Source organism: Haliotis rubra, unplaced genomic scaffold (genome assembly GCF_003918875.1).
Source record: "Haliotis rubra isolate DU_JTF1 unplaced genomic scaffold, ASM391887v1 Scf625, whole genome shotgun sequence".
In the NCBI taxonomy this organism is placed as follows: Eukaryota; Metazoa; Mollusca; class Gastropoda; order Lepetellida; family Haliotidae; genus Haliotis; species Haliotis rubra.
Window position 1 is genome coordinate 197,367 of NW_025767330.1, and position 22,233 is coordinate 219,599.

At 39.3% G+C, this 22,233-nt stretch overlaps 1 protein-coding gene across 1 annotated transcript; it reads right to left on the reverse strand.

Moving 5' to 3' along the window:
* Window positions 1-579: 579 nt before the first annotated feature.
* On the reverse strand, window positions 580-22,121 carry LOC124256348 (5'-nucleotidase domain-containing protein 3-like). Its single transcript, XM_046690337.1, is given in 17 exon segments — window positions 580-1,547; window positions 1,550-1,643; window positions 2,222-2,286; window positions 3,706-3,792; window positions 4,991-5,044; window positions 5,580-5,666; window positions 5,912-5,996; window positions 6,303-6,404; window positions 7,145-7,220; window positions 8,950-9,037; window positions 10,536-10,592; window positions 11,064-11,132; window positions 12,984-13,074; window positions 18,957-19,012; window positions 19,828-19,902; window positions 20,928-21,103; window positions 21,971-22,121. Coding segments are annotated over 17 exon segments (1,533 nt in total). The 3' UTR covers window positions 580-1,427.
* Between the last annotated feature and the right edge of the window lie 112 nt (window positions 22,122-22,233).

Consider the following 22,233-nt stretch of genomic DNA (forward strand, 5'->3'; position numbering starts at 1 on the left):
TGTACTATATATATTAGCCATATCAACATCAGTTCCGTGTTCCAGACCTTAAGACCTCAAATGCTTTCATGTCTATATTGACCCCAGTCACTCATGTAGTACACTGTCAATGCTACAGCATCTATTCTGGGTCCAGGTGCCGAAGTAGTAGATTATCAATGCTTCAATACTGATTCTGTTTCTAAGTACATGTGCTGTGCACGTCAGTGTCCATACTGGATCTAGGTGCCAGTGTACTAGACTATCAACGCTTCAATGTCCATACTGAGTCTAGGTGCCAGTGTAGTAGACTATCAACGCTTCACAGTCCATACTGGGTCTAGGTGCAGGGTGTAGTAGACTATCAACACTTCAATGTCCATACTGGGTCTAGGTGCCAGTGTAGTAGACTATCAGTGCTTCAGTGTCCATACTGGGTCTAGGTGCCTGTGTACTAGACTATCAACACTTCAATGTCCATACTGGGTCTAGGTGCCAATGTAGTAACCTATCAACGCTTCACCGTCTATACTGGGTCTAGGTGCAGGGTGTAGTAGACTATCAACACTTCAATATGCATGCTGTGTCTAGCTGCCAGTGTAGTAGACTATCAATGCTTCAATATGCATGCTGGGTCTAAGTGCCAATGTAGTAACCTATCAACGGTTCTATCAACCTATTGGTCTAGGTGCCGAGTGTATTTGACTATTGATGCTTCAATGTCCACGCTTGGTCTAGGTGAATATGTAGTAGACAATCAACACTTCAATGTCCATACTCAGTCTAGCTGCCAGTGTAGTAGACTATCAACACTTCAATGTCCATACTGGGTCTAGGTGCCAATGTAGTAGACTATCAACACTTCAATGCCCATATTGAGTCTAGGTGACAGTGTAGTAGACTATCAACACTTCAATGCCCATACTGAATTTTGGTGTTAGTGTAGTAGACTATCAATGCTTCAGTGTCCGTACTGGGTCCAGGTACCACTAAAGTATTATTTGCTTCAATGTCAATATTTGGTCTATGTATGAGTGCAGAGACTATCAATGTTAGCATCATCTCCTGGAATTATAATCAGTGCAGTAGACCATCAGTACTTCAAAGTAAGTACTACACACAGTACTAATACATTTGACCATCAATGCTTCCATGTCAGTATTAGATACAAAGCTAGCTCAACACACCATCAATGTTTGCATGTTGGTATGAAGTACTTGAACCAGCACTGGTGCTGTTGCCCATCAATGCTTGAAGCGACTAGTTCAACATTTTACCAACAACATTAGGTCCAGATATCACTGCAGTAGATCATGAATGTTCCCTAGTCAGTAGTAACGTCCATGATCTGTTAAACCTGGCCATCTCTCCCCAGATGACTTTTCCACTGATTTGCTTAAGTGTCCAATCCTTGACAGTACATTGTAATTTCAATATATTGTGTCTCCTCAGTACTTGGAGAAGGGTCCTGGTTCATGTGGAAGCAACACTCGGTGTGGGTAGAAGGAGTGGTCTACTGAGTAGTGCAGCAGGTTTGTCAGACTCGACATGTAGATGTCAGCAAGATGTCAGATGCCAAGCGGCGAGTGAAATATGTCGGGTTGTGGTACGTCCGAAACTGTGGATTACCAAACCGTGGATTGAACACTGCTTTTGTGAAGTTTCTGCAACAGAAAGAAAATGAAGACCATACATTTTAACTTACATCAGTGAAACATTGCGAAAATAGTCATAAGATTTATGTAATATGTAATATAACAATAAAGAAGCTGTAATACACCGCCTTTGACAACCCCATCTCAAAGCATGGAAATTAACATTCACAATGAGGTGATTATCAGAAAAAAATTCATTTGTATACATCTTCATGTTTGTTACATAACATAAGAGAGAGAAAAGCTGGTTTAACAGTCTTACTGAACATCGACAGCTATTACTTTGTTACAGCTTTACAAGCTGAGTGAGTGAGTGAGTGAGTATGGTTTAACGTCGGTTTTAGCAATATTCCAGAAATATCCCAGCGGGGGACTGCGACTCTGAGAGTGTGGGTTCGAATTCCAGATTGGACTCGACCAAAAATGTACTAGAATCTGCTCTTTACTAATAGTGTAATCCCAAATATAACTTCTGTCAAATAACTTTGCTATATTTGCAAGGTCCAAAACGTAACACTACAGAAAGATTTAGTGAAATGTGCATGCACTTCAGCCTATACAGGCATTATAATCTATCCAAGCCTCACCTGAGATCATCTCTCTCCTCCAGCCACGTCTGTATCACTTCTTTCTGTTCGGGACATTCTTGACACTGGGAAATAAACAATACTGTGGGATAGGTTTCTGGAGCTACACAACACCTACAAGATTTCACGTGTGAGGTACATGAATATGATTTTATATATTATATATACACATTCAAAACTTTATACCTTGCAATGCCGCCTTTGCATTCTGATCATGTTCCAAAACATACATTTTCTAAAAGGTCATGCATGCCCACTCTGGAAATTGTTGCAAGTTCTTTGGCTTAAACTAATATTATATAACCTTAACATCTTAACTTAGGAGTACCGTATATTACAGTAGATAAGCCGATCTCATAGTTAAGCCGACACCCTAACTTGACCCTTCAAATGGTATGTTCCATAGATAAGCCGACACCCTAACCTGACCCTTCAAATGGTATGTTCCATAGATAAGCCGACACCCTAACCTGACCCTTCAAATGGTATGTTCCATAGATAAGCCGACCAACCAACCTTTGCTCATCTTTTCGTTGTGATCGGTCATCGGGAATAGTGTCAACAATTCCATATTGAAGTTTTTGACCCGATAATTACAATTTCAGTCTGAATTATTCATAGCAATCACTATCATATTGCGTCTACTCATGCCTCGAAATGAAGTGTAGTTGACAGAAAATGGACACGTATACATGTTTTGTTTCGCTAAAGGTCATATTTGTTGCTGCCGGACGATCACATGTCAACAAACTGTTTGCGTGTTGGAAATATGGAGATCACGTGAAACCTCATCGGTAACAGGTCAAACATACATATAAGACAGTGCCTAGCAAAAACAAATTAGAACTGAAAAGGTAAATTATCTTGTCTGGTGATGTTTAATTACAAATTTGATGTCTTTACTGACAAAGTTGTCTTCTCTTGTTCGTTGCGATACGATGTCGTTTTCTTACCCCCTGATAAAAGTTTGACGAAAGTGCAACCCATAGATAAGCCGACTTCTTCTACAGACTGCTTTTTTTTTACTTTAAAATTTGGCTTATCTACGGTAATATATGGTATATCAGAAAAAAGTGAAATTGTCACAAAGTATTTCTCACATAGTAGTGAATAATAGCATAACTAAGTATACACCTTAATACTTAGACTGATAGTATATCACACTATAGTGATAATGGCGCACAGACAGTATGTCTCACAATATATTTCTCATACCTATACATGATGACATATCCTCTGGTGAAGTAGCTATTTATAGCTAAAAGATATATAGCAGCCATAATTTTCCCCTGATGGGATTCCAACCACGGACCTTCTGATCCGAAGTCAGATGCTTTGTCCACATGACCAAACAGGTTAACCCTGTCAGCAAGCTGATAAGGTAAGGATGTCATCCTTGGGGTAACTCCATGCCTTGCCACAGATACACACATACAGTGTGATTTTTCACGATATATTTCTTACACATACACACGATATCTCACCTGGTGTTTTTCTATGAGTTGTTGTAGAGACACCAGCCATCTCACAGCTGACTTGTATGCAGGATCATTCTGTTGTTCAATTTCAGCCTGAAGTAGACAATAAATATTTCATTGTCTGGAAAGAATAAGAGCTTGATTTCCTGATTAAAATGAAAACAGCACAATTTCATTGGCTATTCGCTGTTTGTAATGAGTTGTCCTCATGTAACGTTTCTGCGAGAGAAAACAAAATCAGACTTTAGCCATTGTTATATGCGCTATAGAAGTACTGTGTATCGCCACATATAGTAGCTTGTCCTAAAAGGCGAGTAACGGGATCGGGTGGTCAGGCTCAACTTGGTTGACACGTCATCGTGTCAAACTTACGTAGATCAATGCTCATGCTGTTGATCACTGGATTGTCTGGTTCAGACTCGATTATTTACAGACCGCCGCTATGGCTGGAATACTGCCAAGTGCGGAGTATACAACAACCAACCAACCAACCATGTATAGTACTATTGGACAAATGCATCCTTGTTTACTCAGTAAGTTAAATGTCCATACTACAATGAGTAATAACGAGAACTCAATATGAACATAGAAATCAACTGTATCGTAAACAGAACTTTGTTTTAGAAGTGACGTCAACAGCTCCACCCACATCAATCACTTACTTTTTTCACTTACAAGAGCCACTTGACTGGATAGTGAGTGAGTTTAGTTTTACGCCACACTCAGCAATATTCCAGCTATATGGCGGCGGTCTGTAAATAATCGAGTCTGGACCAGACAATCCACTGATCAACAGCATGAGCATCGACCTGCTCCAATTGGGAACCGATCACATGTGTCAACCAAGCCAGCGACCCGATCCCGTTAGTCACCTCTTACGACAAGCATGGGTTTCTGAAAGTACATTCTAACCCGGAACTTCACGGGTCTTGACTGGACAGCTGTATTCAGACATATTATTCAGATCACGCTCGTAATGTAGCTGTGAGTAAGTAAGTGAGTATAGTTTTACCCCGTTTTTAGCAATATTCCAGCAATATCACAGCAGGAGACACCAGAAATGGGCTTCACACATTGTACCCACATTGTGGACAATCAAACCCAGGCCTACGGCGCGATGAGCGAATGCTTTAACCACTAGGCTACCCCTACTGTAGCTGTGGTGGCGACTGGGTCCAGAGTTTCAATGATTAATGATACTGGGAAATGTGACTTACATATTGAATGTAAAGAATCCTGATGTGTATGTAAAACTTTACAACTAGGTTGAAATTACATCATGATATCCTACCTCCAACTCAGGAATGATAGCACCAGTTCTCCAGCCATGACGCAGCGACGGATCCTGAAAGTGGAGGAAATGTTGTAAATGATCAACTTCAATCATAATTAAAAGTAAACAAGCCTAGAGGAACAACTGTACGTGTCAGCAACATACCAACTTTGAAATGGCAAATAATCACTTGCTTGAGAAATATTCAATGTGATTGAGGCCACTGAAATAACACTGACAGGCATATGGAACTACATGTTATGATTATAGTTGGTTTGATCACAAGAAGTATTTGTCCCTGTTTTGTAGACGTAATTCAGGACCCATGAAGATCAGGTTAGAATTGATCTTCAGTAACCCATGCTTGTCGTAAGAGTCGACTAACAGGATCGGGTGGTCAGGCACGCTGACTTGGTTGGCACATGTCATTGTATCCCAGTTGTGTAGATAGATGCTCATACGGTTGATCACTGGATTGTCTGGTCCAGACTCGATTATTTACAGACCGCCGCCACATAGCTGGAATATTGCTGAGAGCTGCGTTAAACAAACACCAACCAACCAACCAAAGTACTACAGAGTTAGCTCCCTTCATCCACAGACTCACAGCCAGATCGCTGTAGACATGGTCTCCGAAGTACAGAACCCTTGAGCCGTACCAGCCGGTCATCTGGGTCAGCAGGTAGAAGTTGCCCTGGTGGACGACATCAAAACAGGATCAGCAACAAATATATCACAACATTCTTCAAAATTTCATACATCATAGATCATCTCAGATTTCAGACAACAAAAATTAAGACTGACTGACAGACAGAGACAATGAGCTTGCTATATATAGCTGTCTGCAGTATTTTTCCTTATTTTTTTGTTTTTATTATCTATTTTTATTTCTTTATTTGCTGTTCTCCAGAGGGAGCTAGTCATGTGGGAACCATGTACCTGCTGATAGACTTTTCCTTTCTCCAGTGTCTGAACTCTGTCCCAGGACTGACTGAACAAGGCTGGGTCGTACGTGCGGAATGGCCTGAAAGAAAGTAGTTCAGCTCACAACATCAAGTATTTCCTTATGTTCATCAAGAGCAAAATATAATAATGATTTGTTTAACTATTATTATATCATTTCTAATCGCTATAATCTGATTTCATACCTTCAGTCAGCATCACACACATGCTGGATAGAAACATAAACATAAATAGGCATTGCTGATTGACACAAGGATACACGCATTCAGAGACTGATGCATTCAAGTGCTCTGATGGTATAATAGTTCAGGGCAGAAATATTATCTACAGTACATTCTTCTTCAACTCATGTTGCATGTTTACTTACCGAGAAGCTTCATTGAAAAATTTTGGTTTTCTAGCATTAGTGATAATGACATCAAACAGGTCCTGCCAGTCATCTCCGATCATGTACGACATGCCAGCATGTCTGAAACACACAAAGTAACTTACACTAAACACAAAATACAACTTGATTAGGGTAGACTAATATGTCCCTGCAAGTTTTCTATCCGATAAAACCTGAGAAGATCCAGGTTAGATCCAGGTCTTCAGCAACCTCCGCTTGTCGTAAGAAGCAACTAATGGGTGGTCAGACTCTCTGACTTGGTTGACACATTTCATCGTATCCCAATTGCGTAGAGCGATGATCATGTTGTTGATCACTGGACTGTCTGGTCCAGACTCGATTATTTACAGACCGCCACCATATAGCTGGAATATTGCTTAGTGCAGTGTTAAACAACAACCAACCAACAAACCAGCCGATAAAATCAACTTACCAAACAAAGCAACAACCTGAAAATAGTTTTCACTGATCCTGTTCTAACCATTATTATCACTGTCAGGGCAAGTGAAGAGGAAAACAAGCTCTGAGCTCCACTGGTATTGTAAACTGTAACATCACAGGAGTTCTCATCAAATACCTTCAGTCTTTCGTGAAGTATAGTTTTTCCACTGCCATCTCATGAGAGATGTCCATTTAGTATTCCAAGGAAATGAACCTTTTCACAATTAACACTATTATTGTGACTGGTGGCATGTCTTGAAACTTTCTTTCCTACAACTAACTTAAGAACAGGTTCCTTATAGCAAGTTTTGCATAAGATGTTCCTCAGAGAATATGAACTAACTCTTTCTTCACTGACTAATATCACTGAATGGACTCACATGAAGGGGAAGCCACTGTTTGTGATGAGGAAGAGTTTTTTCCCCGCACTAGACAACCTCTCCAGCAACAACTCTTCTAGTGTCACACACAACACTCTCAGAAGTGTGACCAAGCCATGTGCCCTTCACTCACCATAGCTATCTATCCAACTTCTAGTGTCACACACAACACTCTCAGAAGTGTGACCAAGTGCCATGTGCCCTTCACTCACCATAGCTATCTATATCTATCCAACTTCTAGTGTCACACACAACACTCTCAGAAGTGTGACCAAGCCATGTGCCCTTCACTCACCATAGCTATCTATCCAACTTCTAGTGTCACACACAACACTCTCAGAAGTGTGACCAAGCCATGTGCCCTTCACTCACCATATGTATCTATCTCACTTCTAGTGTCACACACAACACTCTCAGAAGTGTGACCAAGCCATGTGCCCTTCACTCACCATAGCTATCTATCCAACTTCTAGTGTCACACACAACACTCTCAGAAGTGTGACCAAGCCATGTGCCCTTCACTCACCATAGCTATCTATCCAACTTCTAGTGTCACACACAACACTCTCAGAAGTGTGACCAAGCCATGTGCCCTTCACTCACCATAGCTATCTATCTCACTTCTAGTGTCACACACAACACTCTCAGAAGTGTGACCAAGCCATGTGCCCTTCACTCACCATATCTATCTATCCAACTTCTAGTGTCACACACAACACTCTCAGAAGTGTGACCAAGCCATGTGCCCTTCACTCACCATAGCTATCTATCTCTCAACTTCTAGTGTCACACACACAACACTCTCAGAAGTGTGACCAAGCCAGTGTGCCCTTCACTCACCATAGCTATCTATCCAACTTCTAGTGTCACACACAACACTCTCAGAGCCATGTGCCCTTGACATAGCTATCTAAGCCATGTGCCCTTCACTCACCATATAGCCTATCTATCCTCACATAGTGTCACACACACACAACTCTCTCAAGTGTGACCAAGCCATGTGCCCTTCACTCACCATATGTATCTATCCAACTTCTAGTGTCACACACAACACTCTCAGAAGTGTGACCAAGCCATGTGCCCTTCACTCACCATAGCTATCTATCCAACTTCTAGTGTCACACACAACACTCTCAGAAGTGTGACCAAGCCATGTGCCCTTCACTCACCATAGCTATCTATCCAACTTCTAGTGTCACACACAACACTCTCAGAAGTGTGACCAAGCCATGTGCCCTTCACTCACCATATGTATCTATCCAACTTCTAGTGTCACACACAACACTCTCAGAAGTGTGACCAAGCCATGTGCCCTTCACTCACCATATCTATCTATCTCACTTCTAGTGTCACACACACACAACACTCTCAGAAGTGTGACCAAGCCATGTGCCCTTCACTCACCATATCTATCTATCTCACTTCTAGTGTCACACACAACACTCTCAGAAGTGTGACCAAGCCATGTGCCCTTCACTCACCATAGCTATCTATCCAACTTCTAGTGTCACACACAACACTCTCAGAAGTGTGACCAAGCCATGTGCCCTTCACTCACCATATCTATCTATCTCACTTCTAGTGTCACACACAACACTCTCAGAAGTGTGACCAAGCCATGTGCCCTTCACTCACCATATCTATCTATCCAACTTCTAGTGTATGAAACGTAGGGCTGGGCCTTCATTGCTTGGGGACACTCTTCATTTGTTTTCTTAATGGTGGAAACCCTGACCACTGAAGCACCTGGTCACAGTGGTATAGGAAGAAAAGCTGCTCAATCTAATCTAAGCTACTCTGGACACCCAAGCATGCTCTGCCCCACCACTCACCAAGGTTCTCCATGATCTTCTGATGAAGCAGCCCAGAAGAGTGAACACCCTGCACAGCATTCTGTAACAGACACAAAGCACAATCACTTAATGACCTTACAATGAGTGAGTTTAGTTTTACACTGCTTCAGCAATATTCCAGCAATATCACGGTGGGGGACACCAGAAATGAGCTTCACACATTGTACCCATGTGTGGAATTGAACCCGGGTCTTCGGCATGATGAGCGAACAACATCAAGCAGTTTCATGAAAGGTGGATTTGGAAAATATGACATGTTGGTCAGTGCAAATGAATAGAAAGATTCATCACATATTCATAGCAACAACAGATCAATTCTCATAATTAGCTGCAGTCTGGTAACTGCTGCTTTCCACATATAACAGCAAATGAATGAACACATACACAGTAAACATGTAATTAGTGAATGATGTTGCATCACTTAACATCACCAGAGACACATCTAGAAATACTCATTGGTTGATATTTGGTGCCAAAGCTGCAGCAAATATCATTACATATTATCAAATAGGAATTACAAATTTCCCAATTTTAAGTAAATATATATATATATGAAGCAAATTGATTTTTATAGTGGGAATTTGTATTTCTCTTACCATAAAGGCAATAAAAGAGACTTTAACACTTGGCTATATATTATAGCTTCAAATGAAAGAGCAAACTACATGTACAACTCAATTTGACACAATAAGATCTTTAACAAAATAATTTCCCCTTAGGGGCCGTTCATATAATTAATGGCTTGGGGGGTGATGATGATCTTTAGGTAGAAGCATGTAAAATGTGAATGCCCCCCACCCATAAACCTTATGTACAAAGCAAGTGACCCCCCTGCATAGCATGTGAGAATATGGGGGGAGTATGGTTTCACACCTCTTTGAGCAATATCCCCATGGGAGACACTAGAAATGGGCTTCTCACAGTACATATTCACTGGGAATTAAACTAGGGAAAGCTTTGATTACTAGACTACCCAATAGCCCCTCCCTTATTTTTCGGCTTGGGGCATTTAGTTTAGAATCCTGGACAAAGCGACCGCCTCCGAGGTGTAGTGGTTAGAGCGTCAGCCCGGAGAGCGGAAGGTCGCGGGTTCGATCCCCGAACGCATCATACCAAAAGACGTTAAAATATGGTACTTGTTGGTCCCTGCCTGGCACTCGGCATTCATGGGTACAACAAGGACTGGTCGGCTCGGAGTCAGTATAATGTGTCTGAGTGGGGTATTCATGCTTCACTGCGGCATGGTATCCCAGTGGGCTAGCACTATAAAACCAGCTTAGGTCTGGGCTAGTACAAGCAGCCGCACATACACATACACACGCATGCACGTCGTCATATGAGCGAAATATTCTCAAGCACGACGTTAAACCCAATTTCACCTCACCTCACCTGGACAAAGCTCTGCAGTATAACAAATCTAACGTATGTTTATTTTTGTGCAGCAGATGTGTCAACATTTTTTGCATGAGGGACATTCCTCATAGCTCATGATCATGGCTGATCAATTCATACCACCAACCTGTGCCATCAGTACTTACCCTCACATCATAGAACACATACTCAGGATCGTACGTGATGTTGTTTTGTACAAAATACTGAAATGAAGATAGTACACAACATTACGATAAATTAAATAATTATACTCCAGAAATTGTATAACAGTAAACAATTACAATTTATACAAGTGTGTCATAATTGTACTTGGTATTCATTTTTCTTTTTATTCATATGTCGGGAGAGTAGTTACAATACTAGGACCCATCTTATGAAGTGTCAAAGCTGTCAAAACAAATCCATACGAAAAAATATAAGATATTGGTTCTATCCAAATGCAACAAATAATCGTCACCACAAAACACACTGGATCTTATGTGCAGGTTTTCACATAAACTAAAAATTCTCTCTGCAAGAAATGTCTAGAGAGAGAAATGATTGTAATTTGAAATGCCATTGTTTGATTTTCATTAAATACTGATTTCTTTGCAACTAGTTATGGTTCTATAAGGAACCATCTGAAGGTGGAGAAAAAGATGAAACATGCACAACTTAATGTTAGCTGTACAAACCTCTGTGATGTTCGATATGAGTGTTACTTCCGGCAGAGCAAACAGATCTACAAGTTGATGCATGGGACCCTGGAACAGAAAGTCAGAACTGACCAGATTGTGAACTCGTGTAAATCGAAAATTTGTCGAAGCAATCAAACATTTTTTCTCACAATCAAACACAAACGATTTTGAAACACTTTTCAGCATGATGAATATTTTTACAAGGATACTTTTGCCTGTGTTATTAAACGCACATTTCATACGAACTGCCAGCTCGTTTATGTCATCAGTTTAAAGTAGCAAGCTGCATCATTCAAGTTGGAAGTGAAATTTTCAAATGCTTTTTGCACCGCTTCTAAATAAAAACAAAGAAACAGAGAACTACATGTTTTTTTCTTCAACAACCTTGAAAGAAAAACATGAAAAGTTTTTCTAAATGATTGTTTAGTTGTACTGAACCAGTCATCAAGTTATGAGATTTCAACCAACTGACTGACTGAGTTTGGTTTTACGCCGCTTTTAGCAATATTCCAGCAACATCATGGCCGGGGACACCAGAAATGAGCTTCACACATTGTACCTATGTGGGGATTCGAACCCGGGTTTTCGGCGCGTGACGAGCCAACGCTTTAACCACTAGGCTACCCCACCGCCCCTGATTTCAACCAGATGCCAACACTATTGAAAACGCTGTGTTTTATAATGTAAAGATAACAAGCACATTATTGTCAACTTTTCAGCAATTCACACAAGACAATGCACAATGTTCAGAAACTGATGGAAATTACTTTTGGATAAAATGAATACAGTTAAACTAATAATAGAACCTCTGCATATTCAACAAATTGCACAATGTTACACTCCAGATATCACGAGTTGGTTTCTATTGGATGTCAATGAACATGTCATATTCCAGCAAGTTCAGGCAATAATTTATCCTTTCACTTGTTTGCAACTAATGACATGCTACTAGTGTTGGGAATTGGTTTCAATCTCATAATTGATGATTGGTTCATCGAAAAAAATTGGTTAGCGTCATTTGTCAAATTTTCCTGGTTATGTTTGTTAATGCACAAAAGGAAAAGAAAAAAACATGTAGTTCTTTCATTTTCTTTGCAAATTGCACATCTTTAAAGGATAACTAGCATGTTAGGAACATGAATTTCATTGAGTCTTTAAAATAAATTCAATCTTGAATTGGAAGAGGAAGAATTGGTTGAAAAAACCAACCTTGTGAAAAATATAGTTATTGCAAACACGTGTTCCAAAATTGATTGTGTTCGATTATGAGAAAACATGATCGATTGCTTGGTCGTTTTGTCATTGCGACCAATCTTCGATTATTTCAATAAATCGGACCACCACTACATGCTACAGGGCTGCAATCTACCTGATGGCTAAAAGTGGAATGTCACTAGTCCTCCTGAATATTACTTGTTTCAGACTAACAGACTTACGTGCATTTGAACGCTGACTAGAAAACCAGAGCAAGTCATGACAATATCTCATAGATTATTGCAACTGCTGTTCAAGCAAAACAAATAAAAAAACATTTTCAAGAATTTTAAAATATAACTCAAAAAGTTCAAATCAGCATGAATTGAACATTTTGAAAGTGTTTCAAATGCATGTTGTGTCCATGTTATAAACAAGTACAATGCCTGTCTGAACAATAAACTCACAAAATGTCATCAAGACCGTCAAAATGATATTCAAAATGCAAAATGGCATTATCAACTGAATATGTTGAAATCATTTGCAAATGAACAGATAAATCAAAGTTAAACAACAAGGAAACTTTGTTCCACAAACCCCCACAGAACTGTAGTAATGAGAACATCAATTTGCAACGACAAACTGCCAACTTTATGTTACCACACGTATTTCAGACTTTTCCCTAGCAGCATCAGACTCGAGGACAGTGGAAAGTTTACATACTGTTCCATAGAATGTGTTCATCTTCTCCAAGGAGACATGTGTCCCTTCGTAGGTGGCCTTCACCTCCACATCCGACACAGCCTGCATACCCCTGAAACAGACATGGCCTTGAATAGGACTGCGCGGAATACCTGTATACCGGCATAGCGCAATACGCTTTTCAAACGATATGTATTGCAATATTTTTTCAGAGAACTGGTATATTGGGTAAAGAACTTACATGGAGATTTTGCGATTATGTTTATGGTCTGAAGTAAAATCTACACAGACTTTCATTCACAACAAATGCTTTCCTTCGATATTCAATGACAAAATGACATACTGTAATACTATGAATCGTACAACAAAGAAAATAGAATAACTGGCTATGCAACCTAATTTTGAGATTGCTGTTATCAGAACCATAACATATTCAGTGAAGCCTCGTTAATCTGGACGGTTGCGTTTCTCAGTAAATTCATCCGGATTGCGAATAGTCCGGACTACTGAATCAAGACCCAAGTTGCCTCCCTAACTATTACAAAAACGACACAAATCTGGATAAAACAAATAAGCATTTAATGAAAAGCTTAATTCATCACATCAATAATTTTACCGAGTGACATCCGCATGTTGATCCGACGTGTCCGATCACGTCCTTCCTCAGCACAGGTGAGGTAATGTCTAACAAGCGATCTATTGTAGTATGCCTTGAATGTCCAAATTATTCAAAGTACATTAACCAATCACAAAACAGCTCACTTGTCATCCGAGCCTTTGTATTGTGGTGTCAATCAAAGTGTAAATGTACGGGAGGTGTTGTTACAGTTCGTGAACACGACTTACTGCGTCCGGACTGTGAAGCAATTTACTGTTTATTTTACTGATTGGTGACAGCTACTTACCGTCCGGTTTTAGAAACCGAATTTCCGGGTTATCGAGGCAAATTATATAGGCATAGGTTGGTAACAAGCTGAAATCGTCTGGGAGGCGAGACATCCGGATTATCGGAGAACGGACTAACGGGGCTTCACTGTATATGTTTAGGGACGTATAATAGAGAAAATAGGATTGATATCCACAATTAGTGTCTCTCACTGTCACACACTTAAGTTCTCAATATTAATATAGCGCAATACATATTGCAATACAGGTACATGAACTGCAATATATTGCAATACAATATATTTGCCAATACACAGCCCTTGCTTTGACCTTACCTGTACCTGCTCAGAGGCTGGTGTTTGAGTCCAAATGTCTAAACCATGTACGTTTACAGACACACTAACAGTATCACTTGTGGAGGTGTCTTGTATTTAACCGATCACGGGACCAATAATGAGTAAGAGGCAGCAATGAATCAAACGCAAAGTAAAGAATAGGGCTGGATATCCCTATATATCATAGAGACTATTGATTAAAATCAGAAGCAACTTTGACAAAAAATGCAGGAAATCAACATCGCTCACACCTCTGGTGAACATTTATTAACAAAACAACACCCTGAACATCCTTAAACAGCAACCCATGAATAAAGACTAACTTTGCATATTATGTGAGTAAATCAAAACATTTCACAGAGCTACAGATAAGTTTTTGAGTCATTGAGTTGTGTACTCGCTTGTGTTCATCTCAATTGGGTATCTCAATTTTCCTTTGAGTAACCAAATAAATTGTACCCACCTCACCTAAACTCAATTGGGTATTTTGCCATTTTCCATCAATTGTAAAAATATAATAAAGTTTAAATGTTCAATTACATGTTTGTTATCTATATTTGATCTGTAATATGAGAAACGATAAGAAAGACTGCAAGTTGCCAAGTTCGTGTGCTGAAATAGAACCTCACAGTGTACCTTTGTTACTTTCTCTATTCACCGGTACACAAGCTAAGATTTGACACTTTTGTCTGTACGCATGCAAGATCAAATTTAATGATTATTTACAAAACATCAAGCAAACTTGTACACAATAGACTTAATAGGAATTGAGTTCTCTCGTAAATATTTGCGTAATTTATGCAGATACGCAGCTTATCTGTACCTCTGTTTCAGCACATTAGTTTATGCAGAATATAATGAATAACATAAATATCATATCAATAATCATTAAGAATTCTTCCCATTAATGATATAACTGATTATCAATCTCTTAAGAAAATTGCCTGACGTCCCAGTCCAGTGTGTTTTTCTGTCGGGCAAGCAAATTTGTATATCAAGCTGTACCAGTGTCCAGTTGACTTTCCAATGTTAATTCCTTCGTATTCAAACAATATAATTGTATCCAGGAAATTGGTGAGTTAATGCACATAGGTATAAAAGTTAGAATAAGTTCTGGAAATGACATTCTTATCATGAGTTTGAAAAGAAAACGCCACGCCTACGATGCTTCATTCAAGTTGCGAGTTGTTGCTGAAGCTGAGGCAACTTACAACAGTGCTGCTGCCCGTGAGTTTGACATAAATGAAAAAACAAGTGCGAAACTGGAGAAAGGAAAAGGCCTCACTGATGGAGATGCCAAAGAACAAGAAAGCAAGGAGATTCAAAGTATCACAATTTATCAAGCTCGAGGACGTCCTGGCTGAGTGGATACTTGAAAAGAGGCAAGCCGGTTTCATTGTGACTAGGAACATGATTCGTCACCGAGCACTGACAACATACAAGGCGAAGAAGGAGGAGTTAGGACTGCCCTCCTCGTTTAAAGCATCATCAACTTGGTGTACGCGATTCATGGAGAGAAGGATTCTGGTCTTAAGGGAAAGGACACATATTGCCCAGAAACTGCCGGACCAAGTCAGCACTAAAGTGGACTTATTTCAAGCGTTTGTTATCAAGGAAAGAACAGCTATCAACTATGATCTGTCACAGATAGGTAACATGGACGAAACATCACTAAGCTTTGATATGCCTGGATCAAAGACCGTCGACATTAAAGGGATAAAGACTGTGTCAGTTAAAACAACAGGGAACGATAAGCAACACTTCACAGTCGTACTAACCTGTATGGCAGATGGCACGAAATTAAAACCGATGATTGTCTATTAAGCGTAAGACAATGCCGAAAGAAAAGTTTCCTACAGGTGTGGTAGTTGCAGTTCATCCCAAGGGATGGATGGACGCGACTCTCGTGAACAGATGGGTAGAGGATGTGTGGTCTGCGAGTCCAGGTGGATTGAGAGGCTGCAACTCACTACTTGTTTGGGATATGTTTAGGGCCCATTTGTGTCAATCTTTGAAGAAAAGGTTGGTGGAAAAGAAGACATATCAGGCAGTTATTCCGGGTGGCTGCACATCTCTACTTCAATCACTGGATGTTTCCCTTAACAAACCATTCAAGGTGAACGTCAGGGAAAAGTGGTCAGATTGGATGATTAAAGGTGAACACACTTTCACGAAATCCAACGCCATGAGGAAGGCTCCACCTAGTGAAGTGGCTCGATGGGTCAGGGACTCGTGGCACGAAATTCCAACAATCATGGTCAAGAATTCATTTTTGAAATGTGGCATTTCAAATGCAATGGACGGATCTGAAGACGATGCCTTGTTCGAGGAATTTCTAACGCTCGAAAATCAGAAAAGAAGACGAAGATGTGCTTGTGTGTGACAATCTTGAAGATTATTATGATGATAGAACCAACGAGTTAGTGTGGACGGAACTGGCTGGCGAGGACAGTGACACTGAATTCGAAGGGTTTACGGCCGATGACTTGTAAAGAAAATGTCAGAGCTCTCTTGCAGAAATGTCAGTATTTATTGTGAATGGACTATTTTTCTTATTGTTATATAAATACATGCTTCATGAAATATGGACACTTAAATAATGTTTTGAATCAAAAATTGACTTCAGTTTTTATTTACCGATGGTACTTTTTCTCTTGGGTTCACATTTCTATACTCACCAATTTCACAAAATGGCATTTCGTTGTTGATGCAAGCAGTGATCGTTGGGATATAAAAAGGAAAACAAACACAGGTTTCCACAATACACCGGTAATCTTTATTATGTAATATTTTCACCAAATACACTTACGTTGGGTTGTATCCCATAACCCCTACATACGATTCCTGTTTTACCACAGACGAGATCAGAAGTCGACCTTCAAGATCCCTGGACGCAGACAGCAGATGGTCGACCATTCCTCCTGTTTGCTGACGGCGATGATGACAAGATCCTGGCATTTGGCACCCAAGAGAGTATTCAGGCCTTGCAGTCAGCCGAGAACATCTACATGGATGAAACATTCACTGCCTGCCCTGCACTATGGAATCAAGTCTACATCATAAAACCCCGAAGTCACCAAGTGGATCAGGAGAGCAGCTGGGCTACCTCTCCTCCCTCAAGACACGGTCCAGAACACGTGGGTAGAAGCCATGGACAACACTCCAGACGTCCCAAGAGCAGTCGACTTCAATGATTACATCGTGACAACCTGGGTCGACGACACAGCCAGATTTCTACTTCCCCTGTGGAACCACAACCTGACAACTGGGCCGAGGACAAACAACAATCTAGAAGGTTTTCACAACCGACTGAACCGTGAAATTCCACACAGGCATCCGAACATATACAGATTTGTAGAAGTCATTAGAAGAATTGAACATGCTGAGAGGGTGAAGATTTCACAAATAGACTTTGGTGCTGCGACAAGAAGCAGAAAGCAAGTCTTCAGGGAGATTGACAATCACCTGTGTAGACTCAAGGAGCCTACCTATGAGAGATATGATTTTGACACTGATTTGGAGGGTCAAGTTTGGGGGTCGTCTTATCCATGGGGTCGTCTTATAGACGGTCATATACGGTATGTTGTTTATTTAAAAAATTAGCCGGTATAGTGGAAAAATTATCAGGGCAAGTGATTTTACATGTGCCACTGTACTGGAGTACATTAGCAATTTTAAAGTTATTTCCACCCCTTGGTAAACAAATACATTTAGTGAATAAAGTTTTAATTATTTTTCCCAATTTGGCCGCCAATGTCTAGTAGTTTGGAATAATAGATCAATTAGATGAGACCCAAGAGACTAAGGAGACAAGATCTTCAGTTGTATCTGAACATGGCGAAAATGCTCAGACAAGATTTGATGTACACAACATAAAAAGAAAACCATTAAACCCTGAAAAACCAATAACATCATAAAGACAACCGTTGTTTTGAACTAAATGCATAAAAGTTGTGAAGTTTTCCTATTTTTGTACTAATAGTTTTCCTACTTATAGCACAGACATCATGGATCAGAGGAATATTGAGATGATGCCCAAAAAACAAATAGAAAGAAGCAACAACATAAAAAAACAAAAAAAAAAACCCACAAATTGATGTATATATAACAAACTGTTTTTGTAGTCTCAGCCCATGCTATATATTTTTAATTTTAGTCAAAATGGGTTTAAAGAACTATGATCATAACAAACTAAAATTACTCATCACTTTTAGTTCATTATAACCATAGTTTAATATACATGAACCAAGTACAAGTTGTGCAATTGAGAACGTGAGTTCCATGTAATAATGTTATTTAAGTTTATTTTAATTCCTAAAATGCTTGACTTACATTGCTTATCATCTTTGCGAAGTCCTTGAAACTTCAGTACAGTTTTGACGATTAAAACTCTACAGTACGCGATCAGAAAAATGAACAAGCTGAAGCATCTGATTTACAGTTACTGCTTGGATGAGACCTACGTGTCAACAACAGATTCTTTATATGGTTATTGAATCTTTCATAATGAATGATTCACTGAAAAATGACAGAAGTTAATACCTCATATAAACATCTGCTGTCAATGATTTTCTGATGTATGAACATGTTGATACTTTATATAAACATGATACCACTTTGAACCGTATGGTTACATGGATATTTTATTGACATGAAGTATTCATGAATATTTCAGGAGGCATATATTGGCATTAGGTTATATCAACATTGAACTAGTACATGAATAAATATATAAATATTTATCTTTGCAAACCAAAGAACACTAGTTGTTTACCTGTATACAGTTCCTAGCTGTATGTTATGAAATGAGTCAATCTTCATGAGAAGCCCCTGAAATGATAAGCAAGAGTGGACAAGTTAGTGGACTCAAATGGTCACACAAACAACACAATGTACAAAACTGACAGTTTGAGAATCCTCTACTAAAACTATTCTGCCATTTCATCTGAAACTCTGTTTGCTAAAACACACTGCGGCTCAGGAAATGTCCTCAAATGTTTAATACAGCATCTGCTCATAACTGTCTAAATGCCCTCTATCTATAGTCAGTTTGGCTCAAAAGCGGACCGATGAGTTGCAATCTAACTCGAAAACTAATAAACATAAATTACTCAATGAAACACTGATCAAAATCAAAACATCATACCCACTCCCTTTCTCTGCACTCCTCCCTCGTAACAAACAGTGAACTGTGTCAATATTTTAATGATAGTTTGTTAAACAACTTTATTATTTTTAGGACAAAAATTCTGCAAAAACCTCACAGAATGGGTATGATGTTTTGATTATGATCAGCGTTTCATTGAGTATGTTATGCTTATTAGTTTTCGAGTTAGATTGCAATTCATCGGTCCGCTTTTGAGCCAAACGGACTGTAGGGGCAGGAAACTCTAATGAGAAAGATGTTAGTTATTCCAAAGGCAGTTAACTCTAATTGGTAAATTTGAGTGGGTCGAAATCAATAAGACCTAAAATCTTTGTGGCATTAATATGCCTGTTTCTTTGTTGGATTAAAAAAGATTTACTGTTCTGTAAGTTCATAAACTATACAAGATGATTTATGCCTGAAAAAACACACATAGTGAGATATTAATCAATTTATTGTTATCCAGCATGAGCTCGACTTCCACTTCCTTCAACCTCACCTGTCTGACATCATAATGGAGCCCTCTTATGGCAAAGTCTGGATCATATTTGAAGTTGGAAATCTCGTTTGGGTACTGAAAGAAAAATACATTACATGTCATGTATTATACAGCCTTTGTGATTGAGTGAATGAGTATGGTTTTACGTCGCTTTTAGCAATACTCCAGCAATATCACGGCGGAGGACACTAGAAAAGGGCTTCATACATTGTACCCATGTGGGGAATCGAAACCGGGTCTTCAGCGTGACGAGGCAACGCTTTAACCACTAGGCTACCCCACTGCCCCCTTTGTGGTTGAATGAATGAACATAAACGAGTTATATATATATATCAATGTTGGAAATAATTCATTATTTCAGAAAATATCTGGACTTAAATACAAAAGGCCATAAATTTAAAAAATGTTTGAGAAGACCTTAAGGTCCAAGAGGACGGCCCCTAACTAAGTAACACTACTGCTCAATTGTTACAAATTGAAGGCATCTTCCAATGCTTCAAAGAGGACTGACTGAGTTTGGTTTTACGCCGCTTTTAGCAATATTCCAGCAACATCACGGCGGGGGACACCAGAAATGGGCGTCACACATGCTTCAAAGAGGAAGCTCAATAGTACACTCACATATAATCTTTGTGAACTGGTGTGAGGTGCGGCCTGTGTATAAAGCATTAGGGGTGGGTATTGCAGAGAATATTCATATTGCGATATATTGCGTGAAGCATGTATTGCGATATGCATTGCAATATATTGCATGAAGTATTTTTAAACAAAAATCTACTTATAATCAAGTTACTGCTTGATTTATAGAGCAAAAACACAACAAAATCACTATGCTTGATTAAGCTTTAATAACAAATTTTAATCGTGATAAAATAAAAGTGTGAATATTTGGCACAAATGAAACAAGGAAATATCTGAAGATTTCCAAGTGTTACGACGTTTTCCGAATGCATGTCAAAATACCGGTTTTCGATCAGCGTATCGCAATACGTATCGTTTTCACGTCTGAACCGGTAAATACCGTTAAACCTGGTTATATTGCGCAGCCCTATAAAGCATAGGGAAATGTATGTTCGTGTATAACTTGTGGCAGTACTGACCTTATAGTCATTGACAAGGGCTTGCTGTCCCAGCCTATAGAGCAGATAGTGGAGCTGTGTTGTGTAGTGAGCCAGTGTGTAGTCGTAATCAAACCCATACACCTCCACATCTCCCAGGTGCATCTCATTGTTAGCAAATATCCCCTCCTTGTTCACATCAGCAGCAAAGGATTTCTCTGAAATCACCACATCTTAAGTACAACTTCTGTATTTCAATCTACAATATATACTCATATGTTCATAGTTTGAATAAAACCATATTTGGAGAGACAAATGCATTAGTGCATTGAAATGATTTTATCAACTTTTGACAAGACATTCTTCTATATACCTACCAAGTTCAAAAGACGTCTATAAGACATTGTGGATGAAAATTGTTCCAGAAAATGAACAAATTTCAAATCGTTTATTATCAATGACAATTTCATATAATGTGTGTATATTGTTAACATTGTTTGAATCAGAGAATACATACAGAACAGATGCAAAATACTATTTGTATTTTTATCAGCTCATTTCAAATAATGTAGAGGGTGACATGTTTAACAGGTTTGTTCTGTTTTCGCAAGATATTTTTGTTTCTGACGAGACGCCCAATAAGGCTAAACCAATCACCTGTTCACAACGGTAAATGTATGCATTTCGTTATACATAATTTGTAAATGCTAACACACGTTGTCATGTTTTCAGTCTCATCAAAACCCAGTGCTTTATTTAAAAATAGACACAGCATTTAGTTATCACTGCACTGATACTCACTGCAGATGTCACCTCTACCAAGTTCAGCAGCGGGCTAAAAAATCGTCTGCTAAAATTCCACGGATAGCAGGCGAACTCATGGCTAATGAAAATGAAGAACAGGCCACATTTGCATAAAAATTACCGATTTTAAAAGCGGCCGTTCAAACTATGTCAGAACTGAAAACATAGGAAGATGAATATTATCCCTCAATTATGAATGCGCAGTCTTGATGCCGTGGCGTTGATTTGCCAAATGCAATCGGTTGCCAGGACACACACAGCTTCAGAAGACAACCACCTACCTTGCACTTGTTGTTTCCGTTTGTGATATATCTTCCACAAGTCATCTTTATGTATCTGGTTTGAGGATGTACAAAAAGATTTTGATTTTGTAATGCAGGATCTCGAAACACGTTTGCAGAATACCCTCGTGAATCTCTGTAAGCTCGCCATGTTTATGTTTGGAGGTGAAAACCAACAAGGGGAGATAATACATACCACTAAGAATGAAGCTATCCGCTATTAATATGTTTCATGAACGCGATGCTCGAAGTAAAATCTCTGT